Source organism: Manis pentadactyla, chromosome 5 (genome assembly GCF_030020395.1).
Source record: "Manis pentadactyla isolate mManPen7 chromosome 5, mManPen7.hap1, whole genome shotgun sequence".
Taxonomy (NCBI): domain Eukaryota; kingdom Metazoa; phylum Chordata; class Mammalia; order Pholidota; family Manidae; genus Manis; species Manis pentadactyla.
The window spans coordinates 6,955,930-6,974,215 of record NC_080023.1 but is presented as its reverse complement, the minus strand read 5'-3'; the positions used below and the strand labels follow the sequence as shown (position 1 = coordinate 6,974,215).

General features: G+C 48.0%; 1 protein-coding gene across 2 annotated transcripts in view; it reads left to right on the top strand.

The window, feature by feature from the left end:
- The window catches only part of SLC2A9 (solute carrier family 2 member 9), a 203,934-nt gene that overhangs the window by 66,727 nt on the left and 118,921 nt on the right, over positions 1–18,286 (top strand). For both annotated transcript variants that reach the window (XM_036921115.2, XM_036921117.2), the window contains one exon: positions 995–1,140. In XM_036921115.2, coding sequence (XP_036777010.2) covers positions 995–1,140 — 146 coding nt within the window. The remainder of the gene's footprint in view (positions 1–994; positions 1,141–18,286) is intronic.

Genomic DNA, 18,286 nt, shown 5'->3' with positions numbered 1-18,286 from the left:
TGACCCCTCCGGCAACACCACGAAGGTAGACTCAGTTCTTATCCCCACATGCGGATAGGGAAACTGAGGCTGAGGGCAGCAAAGTCCCCCACCCAAGGCCTGACAGCCTGAAAGTTGCAGGGATGTGACTGGGGAGGCAGTGAGGCTCTGCAGCAGGCTGTCTCTGCTCTAAACACACCATGGGTCTGCCTGGGAAAGTGCACTGGTAGACCTTTGTAGGCTGTAGAGGGCTTTAAGAATACCCCTGACCAGGTACGGGCTTCAAAATATAAGGTTTCTTGAAACTGGCAAGGCCCAGGTTATTTTTATTAACAGGCCCTCTGTGTGTGCCATGTATTGCATTTTGCAAAATGTTTTTATAACTATACTTGTTAAATTCAAAGTATCAGTCATAAGCCTCTGAAAATGTAAATGTATCTCAAAGGTCATGAGGTCATATGTGGGTGACATAGTCCATAAAATGGTGTAAAATGGCTATAATAGGATCTGCTGTAACTGGGTCCCATGATTTACATAAAGAGGCACTGTTGGCTGGTGGGAAAAGCTCACGTTCTAGAATCAGAGACGTGTTCTATTGGGCAAAAACATCTCCTCAAGCATCTCTGGGTGCTACTGGATAATTTGAAATAGTTACTCAATCTCACTGTGCGTCAGTTTCTTCATTATTTAGAATGAGAATAATAATAGTACGCTGAATTCAGAGGGCTATTATGGAAAGTATATAAGTTAATATATAAGAGATGAGAAGGACCCCTGCTACTTGGTAAACACCATGCTATTATCACCACCAGCCCCACAATCACCACTGTCACCACCACCACCACCACCACCCCCTCCTGGCTATGCACATCAGAGTACTGGCAGTTTGTGCAGAGTGCTGAGAGTGGCACTGCAGCTCCAGGGCTGCCTGTTGAGGGCAGAGCAAAGGGAGGTGCTGTGACCGGCCTTCCTCGAGGAAGACGCCTCTCTCATGGCCGCCGTGCTTCCTTCACAGGCATCGGCCTCAGCGCGCTCCCCATGTACCTGAGTGAGATCTCGCCCAAGGAGATCCGCGGCTCCCTGGGGCAGGTGACCGCCATCTTCATCTGCATCGGTGTGTTCGCCGGGCAGCTGCTGGGCCTGCCCGAGCTGCTGGGAAAGGTAAGTGTGGCTCCCGGCCCACCATGTCCCTTCTCATTTCATCGCCATCTCAGCTTCCCCGGGTCCCTTGCAGCTTCCCTGACTAAGCCTAACGCAGGCTGACGGTTTCCTTGTCTGGAAGTCCATTATCACCTTCCTGAAGGATAAAGTGTAGTCAGAGATGAGCCTCTACTCCAAAATGTCCCCATGTCTTGGAATTCCTGAGCACACAGGCTTTTCATTTCTTATTGGAGAAAAGTTGCCATTGAGATCCTTTGATTGGGTTTGATATTCTTTTAGGATGTAAGGAATACACAAAATTTCAAACCTACAGAATGTTCAAATCCACCCACCCCATCGCTATTGTTAGCAGCTCAATTAGTTTTCATTTAGGCTTTTTTCTTTGCTTATATAAACCTATATAAAGAAGTTTTTTTTTTAATGGGATCATGCCATACACATTGGTCTACAACTTGCTATTTTCATTAATGCGTTTCAGGCATCTGTCTAAAATGTTATGCTTAGCTGTACCTCACTGGTGAGACTTTCTTTCCTACACAAATACAGAATTGCACAGTGTTCTGTTTTTGGTTTTCTGTATTGGAAGCAGGAAGGCCTGACTTTGAACATCAGGTTAACAATTGACTTGGTTGTGGCCGTGGCAGGGAAGAACGCCTTACCCAGTTTGCGCTGGGGAGGGAGGGATCAAGGAAGGCTTCCCAGAAGAGGTGGCCTGCAAATTGAACCCCAAAGGGTGAGCAGGAGTTAAGGAGTGGTGATAGGACTTGGAGCGAAGGCATTGCAGGGAAAGGGAATAACTAGCAGGCAGGCTCAGTGACAGGGCTGGGATGGGGGGAGAGCCCATGTCGGGAGCCCCAGTTCACTGACTGGCAGCAGACTTCCTTATTCTTGGGGGATAGGGAGCCCCAGCTTAGGGCCGGGGAGTGGCATGGTCAGGTCTAAGGTCAGAAGATGGCTCTGGAGGTAGGGGTGGTGTGGACTAGGGTGGGAAGGGAGGAGAGGGCCCTGGGAGACGCTGCTATTGGTGCAGGGGTGAGGGAAGGACGTGGTGGACACTGAGGCAGTGGCCCTGGGGAGAGAGAGGGCGGTGGATGAGTCCCCAGGACTTGCTGTCTGAGCGTCCCACCAGGAGAAGGCAAGGAGAGTGGCTAGGATGCCTCCCAGGGAAACGGAGTGTAAGTGCCGTAAGTAGGCAGGAAGGCCGGGAGGGAGGGGACGGAACCTCTAGAGGTGGTCGAGTGTCAGATGCCCACCGCCAACTCCCACCATGCCTGGCGCCTGGACAGAGCCCAGTTCCCAGCCCCCCACTCTGTGAGCTGGATCCCAGCAGGAGGAGGCTGGCCACAGAAACCCCTAACAGTGCGCATGCCATACAGCGCTTATGTAAAATAGTTATTTCTCCTGCCCTTCAAATCCTCATGGCTACCATGTGAGCATCTCTATAGCTGTGGGACTGGACGCAGGGAGAGGTGAGGTATTGAACTAGCCAGTACAATCTTTCTGGAGCTGAAACCAGACCCGGTCTGTCTGCTCTCAGGCCCACGTGAGGGTGTGTCTCACACAGCCAGGAACCCAAGAACCGGATGCACTGGGTTCTCCGGGAGAGTGAGGTTGGTTCCCCTGGCAACCAGCCCCCTCCTCAGCTGCTCACTAGAAGTCACCTTATTGACATAAACTCAGGGGTGGTGGAACATTAGGGCTTCTTTATTTCTCTTTTCCCTTAGGAAAAGCCAAGGATTTGAGGACAGAAATAAGACAAAGACCAAATATTTCTTATAAATTCCAGTACAACAGCGAGTGCTTAGGTAAGAAGGGCACCCAGTGCCTGAGCCATTCTAACCTGAGAGGCAGCCCCTGCCTCATTCAAGGAGTTTTATAAACTGAGCCATCGAGCACGGTGGCCTAGTGATGATATGATAAAGGGAGCTGGTTGGCATTTGTCACTTAAAATTTTTTTTGGATGTTTTTCTAGCACTTTAATTGTGGTAAAATGTATATAACATCAGTGTAGCTCCTAGGGAAAGGGTGTGCCTGGCCTGGTACGAATCCCCTATGAAACCAGTGAAACTGAAATCAGTCAAGGGAAAGAGCAGGTTGGGGGGAAGGCTTTTTTTTACAGCTTGCTAGAATTTTCTAGGGAGGCCCGGCCCTGACTGCCTCCTCCAGCCGCCACTCACGCTCAGCCCCCTTGGCACGTTCTGTACCTCCCCCCTGGGAGGACTCTATTGGCGGGTCCTTGGTGACTGGGAGATGCCAGACCAATTATATACTAGGAACAGCCGTGAGGAGAGAATGGCCATCTTTCCAACCCTTGCCCCAGAGGCTGCGGAGGCTACAGTGGTAAACACCTATTGATACGTAAATGGACTGAGGCTAGGCAGGAGATTCAGCAGTTTACCCCACAGGCTTACCATTTTAACCATTGTTAAGTGTACAATTCCATAGTATTTCATATGCCATGTTCTCTGTCAGCTGATCCAGGGTGCCCCAGAGGCATCTGCTTCTGATCTTTTATTTTTGCCTCTTGGGTTATTATGGCTACAGTTTTGTCTTTCTCTTTACAAAAACAGAAACAACTGACACCTTACATTTGTGGTTGTCACATGCATGACGATTTCTGTAACTAATGTGAGCCATTAGAAATCATCTCCTTAGCAAAGTAAGATCCTATGCTTTTTTTAGTTTCCAAATATATCTTAAAATTATAAAAGTACACATTGCATGTGTGACAATAAAAACAATATAACAGTTACAGCCCCTGCTCTTTCACCATAAACGTGTTTTACTGTTGTCCTACAGGAATAAAAAAGTAATAAATATCTGCCTTCAGAAAGGCTGAGCTTTCCTCTTTCAAGGTAATTTCCAATTCCTTGTCTCTCATCACACCCTCTTTTGTAAATCAATATGAGGTCCTTTCTGCTACATGGGTGCTGTCTTAGTCTGTTCAGGCTGCTGTAACAAATACCACGTACAGGCGACTTGTAAACAACACAAGCTTATTCGTCAGATTTCTGGAGGCTGGAAGTCTGAGATCAGGGTGTGGCATGGCCAGGTTCTGGTGAACCTCCTCCTGTTGCAGATGGTCACCTCCTCACTGTGTCCTCACCTGGGGAGAGGGATCTTCTCTTTCATGTCTTGGTGTATAAGGGCACTAATCCCCTATGTGAGGGCTCCCCCCTCATGATCTCCTCACCTCCCAAAGGCCCCCACCTCCTGATATACCACCTTAGGGGCTAGGATTTCGACTTAAATTTTGTGAGGACACAAGCATTCAGCCCATAGCAGGTCCCCAGGTCTTTTTTGAATTTGTCCTCTCTCTTCATTCGCCCACTCATTCAGCACATTTGCTGATCACTGAGTTGGATGCCGGAGCTCCAGCTTTGAGCATGTACATGAGCGGGTACATTCCACATGCAGTGATGCACACAGTTGGCATGGACTGGGTGGCCTTGGGCAGGTCACCCACCTCTGCAAGCCAGTGTCCTCCTCAGTGGCAGGCACACAGGTCACAAGCCCCAAATCCCCAGGCTGTGCTCCAGCATGACTTCCTCTGAGGAGCATCTCTAACAAAGAGTGACAGTTCAGTGTGTCCCCAGAGCAGACACCTTGTACACGTGCCTGCCCCATGCTGTTATTTCAGTTTACATCTGCATCTTTTGCCTACAGTTGATTGTGTCTTACTGATGTGGACGTACACAAAGCCCAGAGGTTTCAAGTTGATTCACTTGTTCAGCACATACTTAGAAGGTGCCTGCTGGGTGTCAGGTGATGCGCTGGTTGCTGGTGACCAGAATAGTCCTGTCTGGGGGGTTCACAGGAAAGACAGTTAACCAGTGGCCACAGTGTGATGGGGAAAGGGAGGGCACAATCCCAGAGAAGGCGGCCAGGCATGGTTTTCCTGCAGAAGTTGGTTTAGTAATTGAGTCTGAGTGAAGGCCCTGGCATTTGTTCTGAGGCAGAAACCTCGAGGGCCTGGAACACTGAGTGGGAAGGGTGGGTGGCTGCACGGTGAGCAGAGCCCGAGCCCACAGACCAGAGGCCACAGCCGCACTGTGAGTGAGCGCAGGGATGAAGTGAAGAAGGGGCCTGTGGCAGCTGGGCGACTTGCCCTGTCCTACGAGGGCAGCTGCCACTATGTCCCTGACAGACACTGGGCTATAGGTGGTAGATTTTTCAAGGAAAGTTAGAAATGTAGATTCTTATGCTGTATTTCTTGATTTTCAAGAATTGAACACTAGTTGATGGGCAACCTCCCATCTGTGGGCTGGGTCCAGCCCATGGGCTGCTTTTCCCTTTGATGGGGACTCTGTGTGCCTGTGGAGGTCTATCTCCATCCAAGAGCAATGAGAAATCACTCTCAGTTTGAAGCAAGGCCACAGCAGGGTGAGATGTGCACTTGCAGGAAGACTTGGGGGCTGCAGTGTAGAGAAAGGATCGGCTTCCGGCCACCCCCAGAGAGATTGCACTGGCTCAGGAGAGATGCTGGAGACAGAGAGCATGGCGGCCCAGCACAGAGCCAGGTGATGATATTGCTTGGTGAGAGACGGGATGCAGGGTCCCAGGGAAGGGACAGGGTCACTCCTGGCATCTGGCACCTCACCCAGGTAGGATTGGCACCAGATGGTGGATAAGGAGCCCTGGAGGAGGAGCAGCTTTGCAGCAGATAAGATGGCAAGGAAACCAAAATGAGCTGCCCAGTGACAGAGCATCTGGAAGGTACAACGGACTCAGGGACCGGACACCTGGATTCCCAGGCAGGACGCTCTCTCCTGCAGCAGCAGAGCTCACGAATGTGATGCTGGCCTGATTGCACAGGGCTGTGCCCACCCTCTGACCCCAGGCAGCTGAGGAGGTGTGCCGTGGGTCCCTGGAGGCTTGGTTCCCACCAGACTGCATTTTTCTGCAAAGTCTTGGGCCAGGCTAGGAGGATGTGTAAGCAACTCAGTAAATGTTTTGTTTTGTTTTCAAATCAATGACCCAGGAAGATGGATATAGGGCTTCTGGTCCAGGAAAGAATGTCATATGGGAAATTTTCAATCATCTCTTTGGGGATTTGTGATATTCCAGCCAAGTGAGATCCACAGTTATTTCATTAAGTGTCAGAATTTCATATTCTCTATTTTTCATCATATCTCTCATTTACCTTCAAAGACAGAGACAATTGAGCTTGCAAAAAAAATGAGAGAAAAAACTGTACTTCAGTGCAGGCAATCGCTTTGAAATGCAGAGGCCAGAGGAAGTAACAAGAAGACTTTTAGAACAGGGTGCCAGAAGGCAAGAGAGGGAAGTCAATGTAGGAATTAACACTTGTGCCAGGAGTTTAATCAGACATGTAAAATACGGTGGGTGCCGACTGTCTGTGTGACATTTTATGCTTCCAAAGGATATTTTTAAAAACCTATAACTTAGCCATTTCTCCTGCAATGATAAAGAAGAAAGGAACTTAGATGAAAATCGTAAGCAGGAGTGTGAGAAGACTTGTGAACAGCTTAGGGCCATAAATGAATGAGCTCGTGGGGATGAGCTTCAGGGCCAAGGAAAGGTGAATGGGAGCTCCGGATTCATCGCTGTTCTAAGGGAGACATACCTCATGTCTTATGCCCATTTTGGTCCTTTGTATATAAGCATTTTGTGCTCAGCTTAGAACATTTGGAAAGTATAATAAAGCAAATAAAGTCACTTGAATTCTGCCACGTTAGGGGAGGCGGCCACTTTTAGAATCCTGGTCTATTTCTTCCTATGTTTCTGTATCTCTATCATGCAATAGAGATGACACTGTGCTTAGCTTTGTTTTTTGCTCTTAAAAAATCGCTTACCATCCAATCAAAATCATTTCTCCATATCCCACAAGATGCTTTATAAACACATTTTAAAAATAGTGTAAATAAAAGTTCAGTGTTAGCATCATATTTGATCACAAAGGTGCACTATATTCTGTAGCCCATTACTGGCTGCCTTTGCTGTTTTGGAATTATCAACAACATGAATATCAAAACAAGTATCTTTCATAAATATTTTAACTCCTTTCTTTTAACTTATTTGTTTGATTATTAGGATTATGATATACCCATACCCACTGCACACAATATGGAAGAATTTGGAAAATAAAAACATTAATGTTTTTATATTTCATCATTTCTAGGTAAACACTTCAACAGTTTAAAAAATTTCCTTCTGTTATTTTTTAATCATGTAATCATACACACACACACACACACACACATACACACACCATTTGGTTCATTCCATTTACAACTTTTTGTATGTTGATTTGTTTTGCACATTATGTTCTGAAAAAGTCATTACAATTATTTTTCATCATAATTTTAGTAATTGTACAATATTCTATTTTATGAGTTACCATACTTTGTTTCGTTGCTGTTTTACTTGCTGGACATTTGGATGGTTTCCAATGTTTATTACTGAAACACTGTAATATGCAAACTTGAGATGAACAAGCTTCTACATAACTTGCTATTCAAATCTCTCGTTTTTCACGTAGTTTAGTGTCCCAGAAATGGAAACAAAAGGTCAGAGAATATAAATTTATTTAAGGCTTTTATGCATATTATTACATTCTTCTCCAAAGAGGCTCTCCAGTGTATTTCCTCACCAGCCGTGTATAATACATATGAACCACACTATACCTTTGCAATCCATAGCATTTGAATAACGCTGTTATTTTATGGGCAAAAGTAATACAGTAGCACATTATAATATTATTTTGTATTTCTCTGCTTATGGGTGAGATTGGCTATTTTATAAATACATTTGTTTCCTGTTGGTGCTAAAACAAATTACCATCCCAGAGACAGAAATTTATTCTTTCCTGTTTCTGGAGGCGAGAAGTTCCAAATCACTTTCACTGGGCTGAAATCAAGGTGTCAGGGCTGTGCTCCCTCCGGGCTCGGAAGAGGAGAATCTCTTCCTGCCTCCTGCCCCTGCTGGGGCTGCTGGTATTCCTGGCTTGTAGTGGAGCCACTCCCACCTCCATCTCTGTGACCACACCCCCTTCTCCCCATCTCTCTGTGCTCATAGCTCCCTTCGTCTCCCCCGTATAAGAATAGCTGCGGTTACATTTAGAGCCCACCCAGATAATCCAGGATCATCTTCCCACCTGGAGATGCTTGAGTGCAAAATGCTTTTTTGCCACGAAAATTGATCATAGGTTCCAGGGTTAGAACGTGGATAATTTTTAGGAGGCAAAATCCTGAGCCTGCCACATATGGTAGCTAACTTACAACTATTTCTTCTGTAAATGGTCTGTGTATTCATGTACTTTCCTTATGTCTCTGTTGGACGAGTTAATGATTTTATTAGTAATTTTTATTACCTCTTTTGCTTTTAAGGATATATTTGTGGCAAGTATCTTTGCTTGTAATTTCCTTTATATTGTCAATATGTGGATTAGAAAAAGTATTTTTATGTAGCAAAGCCTTTCCTTTCCTTTGATATTTCTTCCACTGGTTTTAGCTTAGGAGTTTCTTCCCATCTCAGGAACACAATGAATCTTCACCTATATTTATTTGTGGGTTGTTTATGGCATCTTTTTTTATATTTCATCTTAAAATCTTTTGAGTTATTTTAGAATATAGCATAAAGCATTTAAATTGATCTTTTTCTCACCTTTGGTTTTACTTTTCTAAACTACCCATAAATCCAAATACCCTTTCTCCTGTTGATTTTTGAGGTTTCCTTTCGTTCCACACATTACGTTCATAATACACATGAGTCTCTGCTTCTGGGCCACCACTATGCTCCATTTCTAGTCTTGTGCCCACGCTATGCTTTATTTAGTATTTCTTCTTTGGGGGACACATTAAGGTTACCCTATGGCCAGTTTGTGAACAAGTTCTACAAACATCCTCTGTTTGCTCAAGGGTAGTTTGCTATCCTGTTTGCTCTTTCTTAGCACATTATAACATACAGGCCTGGCATGACAAAGTGATCATTATTGCATCACAATAATTATTGTTAACCTACAAAATACAAAAGATCTCAATACCAGAAAAATTCACAGTGAGATTAAAAGGAGTCAGAAAATGTGATTCTGTAATAGCAGAAGGAACTCCAGAGGGCAGGGCACAGAGCAGCCCAACTGCAGCGCAGTGTGGGGTGGGGGCCGGGCATGTGGGTGCCAGGCTTGTGGGCGCCGGGCATGTGGGTGCCGGTGCAAGAATGCCAGGTTCTGCCTCCAGCACTACCAAGCACACGCTGTAAGACTATGAGTCAGCCACTGAGTCTCCCCTAGCCAGCTTCCTTACCTGTCCCCGTGTAACTGGGATTACAGGGGCACCTGTGTCATGGTGCTTGTATAAGACCCGGAGAAGAAAATATATGGCAGGCACTTGGAGCAGTGACTGGAGCTGGTGCTGAATTGGTGTTAGCCAGTATCTCATTTAATTCATGTAGCAATACTTGGAGATAAGTGTCATGTTTTCTATTTTACAGATTAAAAGCTCTGTCTCTGAGGGTTTAATAAGTCCCCACTGACTATGGCAAGAAGGTAGCAGAGGCTGGCTGGGGCCTGGGCATCCTGGCTTCGAAGCCCATGCCCTCTTTGCAGTAGAGCCGAAGTCCCGGCTTGTTGAAGGGGAGCACAGTGGGGGCACCCCAAGGAGTAGTCCCAGTGCAGGAAGTCAGCTAGGGCAGCCCTTTCTAATCTCAAGGTTCCCATGTGGGGACCCTGGGTGCACTTATTTTCTGTGAGATTTTGATCTGGAACCATCTGGATTCCATTCAAGCCCAGGAAGAAAAGAACACTTGATTTTTTTATAAGAAAATGAGAAGAAAAGTATTCATCCAGGTTAAAGTGCTTTCAAGTTCCACACAGTCCAACAACATTCTCGCCTGATGAGAATTGTCTTTATTTTCCAGTGACTCAGAAATCACACCTTCCCACTTTGAAATGAAGAATTCATTTTTGGGCATGACACAGATGCTTTCTGTAGCTGGGGAAGACATTCACGTGGGTCGGCAGCACACACAAGCAATTTCCTGTGAAGGGAAATAGGAAAAAGGACAATCTGAGACTCACCCCCACGTCCTTTCTGCCACTGCAGCATGGCCCTCAGGTGTCCATATGCCTTAAATGACATTCAAAGCTCTGCATCTTCTTTGGTCGGTCGCTCAGGTTTTTCAAACGGGCAGTGCAAGTCCTGTTATCTTCCTGTGTCAGCTATAATTCATAGTCTTCCTCTGTCACAGGGGAAGTATTGTGTTCTGTGTAGGAGGGGCTCCGCCGTTTGTCAAGCATTAGAGCTGATGTCTGGAAATCACCACTATTAGGTTTCACATGGTGGCCACTCTCAGCTGCGGCCAAAGGGCTGCTGTGCAGGAATCCTCAAAATGCTGTTCCTGCCCTGACCAATTCTTGCTGAATCTGAAACTGGGGTGCAACTCAGCGATCTGTGGTGTCACACGTCCTCCTGTCAATCTGACACCTGCTTGGGTGTGACAGCTCCTGGGGGAGGGATTCAGAGCGAGGACCTTGGGATCAATGCCTGGGTTTCAATCCCAGCTCGACACTTTCTACCCTGTGACGCTGGGCAGGTTACTTAACCTCTCTGTGCCTCTGTAACTTTGTTAAAATGGAGATAAAGGTGCAGAGCTCACTGTGTTACTGTGAGGATTAGACAAAGTGCTCCGTGTAGAGTTCTTAGGACCAGGCCTAGCACGGAGGCATCACTCCCTGGGTGTAGCTCCGTCTAGCCTCGCTCTGTGCAAGGTGTGTGCTGGACACGTCCGGCATTACCCTCGCTCCTCATTCCCTGCGAGCCACTTGGCCCCCCTCAGTCTTCCCCAGACAAAACCCTCTTAGAGACTCGCTTTCCTCTGCCTCGGAGTTAGGTGGTCATTCACCTGCCGGGCCTTCCTAGGAGCTGAGGTCTGAGGTCCCACCTATGTATCAGTGCAGATCTGACCATGGTGCCAATGACACTGAAAGTTTCCCTAAATGTGGAAGGAATGCACAAACTGTCCTTGGCCCTGAAATGATGAAGAATACCTAATTCATGAGCGTGCCTAAGGATGCTTTGCTTCTGAGAACACACACGGAACCCACCCCCCGCCCCCAGCACCCCCATGCTCACCTGTTCTAATGTGTGTGCACAAGAGCCAGGCCACCAAGAACTTAGGCTGCTGGCATCTCTCGTGACCTTGGGCTCCTCATCACTAAAAGGAGAGACTCGCATTAGAGTCGCTCCCAGGCTCCCGTCTGCTTGAGGTTCGGGTGTGACGGCTCATGCTTCAGCCCTGTGGTCAGCTCAGCTGGTGTCTCAGTCAGCAAGTAAGGAAGGTTGAAGGGATACAGAGATGAATGTAATGGTTCTTGAAGCCTTGTCATCTGGAATTTTAAGGAAAGTCTTTGACGCTTGTTTGAACTTTGCTGTCCTATCTTCAAAACAGCTTCAGGGGAAAACTATCAGTTCAGCTCCCCTCTGAGTGGGTGGCCTGGGGCAGGTGTCAGAGGGAGAGAGACGGTCCTGAACCCCCCTAGGGGGAAGCTGGGGGGCTCTAGAGATGGCTTGGTCATAGGCTCCTGCCCTGCGCCTCCCGTGGCCCTGGTAGCAGGCTGGTATTTCCATGGAGCGAAGCCTTAACGGCAGGACGGCTCAGCAGAGGTCAGGCAGAGAGCAGGGCCACGCGTCATCAGACCGGGGCCCCAAGCAGCAGCAGTTCGCGTTCTCTGTGGGCCCCTCCATTCTACGTCCCCTCACAGATGAGAACACTGAGGCACAGAGAGATTAGCACACGTGTCCAGGTCACACAGGGAGCGGTCAGCAGAGCTGGGGTGTGAACACAGGCTGCTAGACTCTCTGCTGATGCCACTTGGGCCTTGGCTTCCCCTGGGCAGATCCCAGCTCAATAGAAGCGCTTATAACAAAACGCTCCCTGCCCACAGCCAGCTCTTCCCACGTGGTTGGTCTGGTTATGAGATGTCCCCATCAACAACTGTTCTGGACAGCAAAGGGACATCCTGTCCACCTCTGGCCATTTCATCACCATCCCCACCCATGGGGCTGTTGCGTCTGTTCATTCCGACGTGCGAAGGGCTCGTATCCTGTGTGGCCTCCAGGGCTCTTCGTGCAACCGCCGACCCTCACTGGGGGCAATGACATCATTACACCCGTTCTGAGATGAGGGGAACAAGTCTCAGGGACACGCAGCGCCTGACTCTGGGCCACATGGCTGCTGAGGGGGCCTGTACCCTCGGCCCCTGGCCACCAGGCCCAGCACTGCCCCCGGCACATGTGGTGGCCAGTCTCTTGGAAAAGGCCCTGAGCGCTGCCATTTCCTGGCTGCTGAGCGCGGCACCGTGATGCGCTAGCTCATGCCCTCCCACCTCCACCCAGAGGGGCACATCACAGTGAGCAGGCTGAGAAGCCAGGGAGGCTGAGAGGCCTGGAGAATGGCCCTCCATCTGCACAGCTGAGGGCAGGATGAGAGGGCGGGCGAGGAAGACTCGAATGGGCAAAGTGCTCACCTTGTGCCAGGCCGTGGCTGTACCCATGTCATCTCACTTCCCCCGTATGCCAGCCCAGGAGTTAGGTTCTGCTGTCACCGCCATCTGGCAGGTTGGAAGGTGGAGGCTCGGAGGGGAAACTTGCCCAGACTGATCTGGCTAGTGACCGGGACACAGTTAGAATGAAGGGGGCAGGCATGACTAGGGTGCGGCAGTGTGTGGGACCCCCGGCACAGTGCCTCGTAGGTGGCAGTCCACACGTGTATTCCCTCCATCCTTCCTTCCCTCTCTGTGAAGACAGGCATGTCCAATTCGCTTCTCCTCTGAGTGTGGCCTGTGCCCACCATGCAGCGTCACAGTAGATGCTATTGAGTAAGTGGGTAAAAGCCACCCTCCCCACCATTTCCCAGAAGGGTTGCCTGTGTGCGGAGCCCTTCACCCATGTTTTCTAATGTCATCCCTACAACACACAGCAACCCTACAGGAGCGAGGGCTATGATCACACCCATTTTGCAGATGAGCAAAACATGTCCCACAGGAGGTTGGAGAACTCGCTCGAGGACACACACCAGTAGGGGTTCTGGCCAAGATTAAGCCAGGCAGTCTGACCCAGACCCTTGCTCACATCACCCTGTCTGTCTATAACCAAAGCAGCTTGGCCCAGGACTCCCACTTTATGGAGAGCCTCTGCCCACCACCCAGGGTGCAAAGTCCGGGGCACTCAGGGGTGCGGCATCCAGAGCCAGCCTGGCATCAGGCGCCCTCTAGTGTTTGCGGCCGGCTGGAGCCCACACCTCCGTCTGACCTGGTTGCCCATTCGCGATGTATCCCTTCATTTGACAGACATTTATTGAGCACTTACTGCATGCCTGGCACTCTCCAGGGCTCTCTACAGCAGTGAGCAGAACACACAAGAATCCCCGTCCTCATGAATGTTGCATTTCAGTGGAGGACAGTGATCAGAGACAAATGCAGGTATGATGTCAGCACACAGCAGGAGGAGAAGGGTGGCAAGCAAGGGAGACGGTCTTCGTGTGGCCGGTGGTGGGAGGCCTCTGGGGCTGAGACTCGTAGGAAGCACAGGACTGGCGGAGGCAGGAAGCCCTTCCCCAGACATGCCTCCACCCGTAACTGCTCCCTCACCTGGCTTCTTCCCTCCCCCTGCTGGGCCTGCCCAGCTCCCTCCAAGTGTCCATTTCATACAGCCCCTTTCTCCCTCCCTGCAGATTCCCCTAAACTCAGGCCAGCCTCTCCTCTACCCCCTGCAGATGACTTGTGTCCATAATCTCTACCTCCTATACCCATCATTCTAATCACTAAGTTTGCTTACATGAAGCAGTATTTATCACGCGTCCACATGCACTAGACCCCACCGAGAGGTGGCAGGCAAAGCCCCCGCCTGCAAGGAGCTCAAAGCTCAAACCTAGCAGATGGAAGGGATAGCAGACAGCGATGGCCTGGGTAGGGGCCCCAAGGGTGGAAGGACCACGCGAGCAGCCCCAGCGCAGCACAGGAGGGCCAGGGCAGACGTTCTGGGGAAGGCAGTGTCCACCTGAGGGGACAATTAGGTAGCCAGGTGGGAGGGAGGGGAAAAACTTGCAGTCCAAGCAAACAGCCAAAATAAAAACAAGAAGACGGAGAGAGAGCCGGGCACATTTGGAAACTGAAACAGCTCAAATGGAGGACCCAGGAGGCAAGGCAAGACCCAAGGAGGGAAGGTCAGCTGGACCGCACTCCCGTCCACCCCGCTGCGCTGTGAACCTGCCAGTCCTAAGGCAGAGCTTGGCCCGTCATGCCAGGCTCCTCAGCAGGGGACACGCTGCAGGGAGGGAAGGGCTCTGACTTGGAAGTCAGAGAGTTGGATTTCCTAGCTCCGCTGCTTTCGAGCTGCGTAACTTGGACAGGTTACTGCAATTCTCTGAGACTCAGTCTCTGTATCTGTAACATGGGCACAATCACGCCTACTCCATGGGACCAATGTAATCATTAAAAGACAGAGTCTATGCAAAGTGCTTATCACTCTGTTCTATAAATAGCTGTCATCTGGCTAAGCAGCGGCTCCTGGTTCTACTAAATAAGGCCCAAATTCCTCAGTTTGGTGTTCAAGGCCCCTGAATTTGGGCCCAATCTCTAGTTCTCATCCATCTGACCTCTACCACGTTGCAGCTATAACCACACCTTCCTAAATAACCTGCCTGTTCTGCCACCAGCCCCTAATCCTCCTGCTCTTGGCCTGCTGTCACTTACTCTCTCTTTACCTCGTTTAGTACACGTCATTTAACCTTTAAGAAAGACCCAACTCAAACAAGTCTGAGCTCCAGAAATGCATATAATTTAACAGTACTTCTGGAAACAGAAAGAGGCGAAAAGCCCCTGGAGCTCAGCCCGATGCTCCCGACAGAGCTTCCGGTCCCTCCTCTGAAATCTCACAGCAGACGCCTCTGAGCCTGCCATCTGGTAGGGTGGCCTTGAGTCGCCTTTCTTTTTTTTTTATTTTTTTATTTTTTATTAAGGTATGATTGATATACACTCTTATGAAGGTTTCACATGAAAAAACAATATGGTTACTACATTTACCCATATTATCAAGTCCCCACCCACACCTCATTGCAGTCACTGTCCATCAGTGCAGCAAGATGCCACAGATCCACTAAGTGCCTTCTCTGTGCTACACTGTTCTCCCCGTGATCCCCCACGCCATGTGTACTAAACATAATACCCCTCAGTCCCCTTCTCCCTCCCACCTCCTCCCCCTTGGCGACCACTAGTTTTCTTGGAGTCTCTGAGTCTGCTGCTGTTTTGTTCCTTCAGTTTTGCTTCATTGTTATACTCCATAAATGAGGGAAATAATGTGGCATTTGTCTTTCTCCACCTGGCTTATTTCACTGAGCATAATACCCTCTAGCTCCATCCATGTTGTTGCAAATGGTAGGATTTGTTTTCTTCTTATGGCTGAATAATATTCCATTGTGTATATGTGCCACATCTTTTTTATCCATTCATCTACTGATGGACACTTAGGTTGCTTCCATATCTTGGCTATTGTAAATAGTGCTGCGATAAACATAGGGGTGCATCTGTCTTTTTGAATCTGAGAAGTTGTATTCTTTGGATGAATTCCAAGGAGTGGGATTCCTGGGTCAAATGGTATTTCTATTTTTTGAGGAACCTCCATACTGCTTTCCACAGTGGTTGAACTAGCTTACATGCCCACCGGCCGCGTAGGAGGGTTTAGGGTTGCCTTTCTTTCTTGCCCCCCACCCACCTGGACTGTACACCGGGAGGGGCTGGCCTCTTGTGTGGCTTCACCTTTCTCTGCCTGTGCTGCCTGGTGTGGGGTAGGTGTCCCAGGTGTGGTCACTGCCTGGAGAAGCATTTCGTCTGCAAGGTCATTAGCTTAATCGGATGGAGGTGCTCTCCTGGACTAGTGGAGGCAGAGCTGGCTTTCTGGGCAGAAAGGCCTAATTTGCTTCTTTGACCCTGATCTGTGCTGTTGAATGGAGCCTGAGAGATGGGCAGGCACAGGGCCTGCAGAAAGACAAACCCAGATGCAGTTCTTCCACAACTGTGCGAGGCAGATGTTGCTTCTGGTGAATTTCAAGTCCTGATACCTGGAACACTAAGGCTCCTGTCACATCTGACTTGACCTGCAAGCTTCCCAAACAGTTCCCCCAGATAACAATTCCTTCCTGTGCCTTGAATGCTGAAGGGAAAGTATCACCCAATTAACCTGGGCCCCTGTCTGGGAAGGCTCAGTGTCAAAAATGATGGTGATTTGAAATAAATCATCTGCCCTCATCCTGTGCACGTGCATACATACATGCACACACACACATGTGCACACATGCGCACACACACCAGGAAAATTCCAGCTGTTATTCAGTCCCTTCTCAAGAGCCAGAGGATTCTGCTGCCTCAGGTCCAGACCAGTTCAGGTTGCATGGCTGAATCACAGCAAACAAAGCTGAGCACATAGACCAGGAATTGGCCACCTAGGATCTCAAGGGTATGTGTGAAACGCTGGAGTAGTGCCTTGACTAAAAATTATTCATATCTCAACTTCATATTTGATTTAAAACAAATTTTAGATGATTTTAGTCAAAACACTACATGCAAATGGTTAAAAATATCCAATAAGTCTTATAAGAAGGACAGAAGTCCACTGCTTTACCCACTCAAGCCTCTTATAGCTCTTTTAGCTATATGATAATTCCCCATATTTTAAAATAATCTGAGCCAGTTCTTTATAATGAAGCTGTAACTATATATCTATCTGGTTAAAACACTACTTCTAGGTTCATAAGTTTTATTGTCACTGATGTCTTATTGTAGCAGTTGAGATCTAAGTGTCCTAATACCCCTATTTTTCCCCTCCTTCCTACTAATAACAGTTATAGCACAATTTTGTATTAATTCCCTGGTTAATATTTATGTTATGATGACTCTGTACCCTGATTACTTCCCCTTCTCATGCAACTTTTTGTTTTTCCTGGAGTTAATAATTCCTTTGTTGTTTCTTATCACTTGCTTAGTTTTTTATGCAACTACAGTTGTTGTTTTTTTCCAAAGGCTACTCTTTTCATTGGAAACACTAGGAAATATTTACTACAAAATTTGGTGTATCACACCTTTAGCTTATTCTACTAGAAAGAGTGAATTTCTTTTAGATAGAACAAAAGTTCTCAAAAACCTAAAAGCCATTACTTTTCACAAAGCCAAACTTTATTGGGCCCATAATTACATTTTGACTTTTCCTCCACAAGTCTCTGGATCTTTAGAAACAAATCAGACCAATGTAGTTTTGCTTTAAATGTATTTTTCTCTTGATAAGGTGAGTGCTTTGAAACTAATAACAGATGTTTCTTTAAAAAAAAAAAAGAATTTTCTATCTCAAAATGATTCCAACGGTAAAACAAATGTCCCCCCAAAGTTCCAGAAAATGACAACAGAGATGAAGAAGTTAATTCACTATCACCAGAGACAAGATTGGCTGTAATTTTTCAAAACTGACTTTAGACTTGTCCACAGTTCATTAAGATTTCATATAGGGTGGGGAAAGAGTGAAGCAAGAAGCAGTAGAAATCATTCCTACTGATAGCTGTTCTGGCAAAAGTTTGCATAGGAAAGTAGGTGGAATTAGAGGCCTTGGTGTGTAGGACACTGGGGCAGGGCTGGGGTGGAGAAACTGAGGAGTTTGGGCACTTAGTCATCCAACTTTGCTTGTTTCCTTTTCCTGCTAACCTCCCCCAGTAAGCTCTGCAAGATCAGGACTTGTCCCCAGTACCTAGAATCGTACCTGGCATGGGGTGCAAGAAAAATCATGTGTCTTTATTTTCCAAGTCCCACTCAGTCTAACCCAAGTTGGCACTAACTGGGGTCAACAAGAATCTCCTGCCAATGGCTTGCTTGAGCATCGCTTTCTGCCCAGGTTCATACAAGAGCCCCAAGGCTGACCCCTGCTCTGCCATTTCTCTCTGTGGCTCCCTCTGTCTGGGAACAATGGTTCAGTGCCAGCAATTGGTTGAGCAAATTATGCTTGCCCATCCTCCTGCTCAGTAAGGCATGTCCCTGTGGTGGCAGGTGGCTCTGCTGGTGAAGCTGCCCTCCGCCTGGTGAGCCAGGCTGAAGGACCCTTGCTGTTGTTTGTGACTGTGGCTCACAGGGTCCAGTGTCCACAGATGC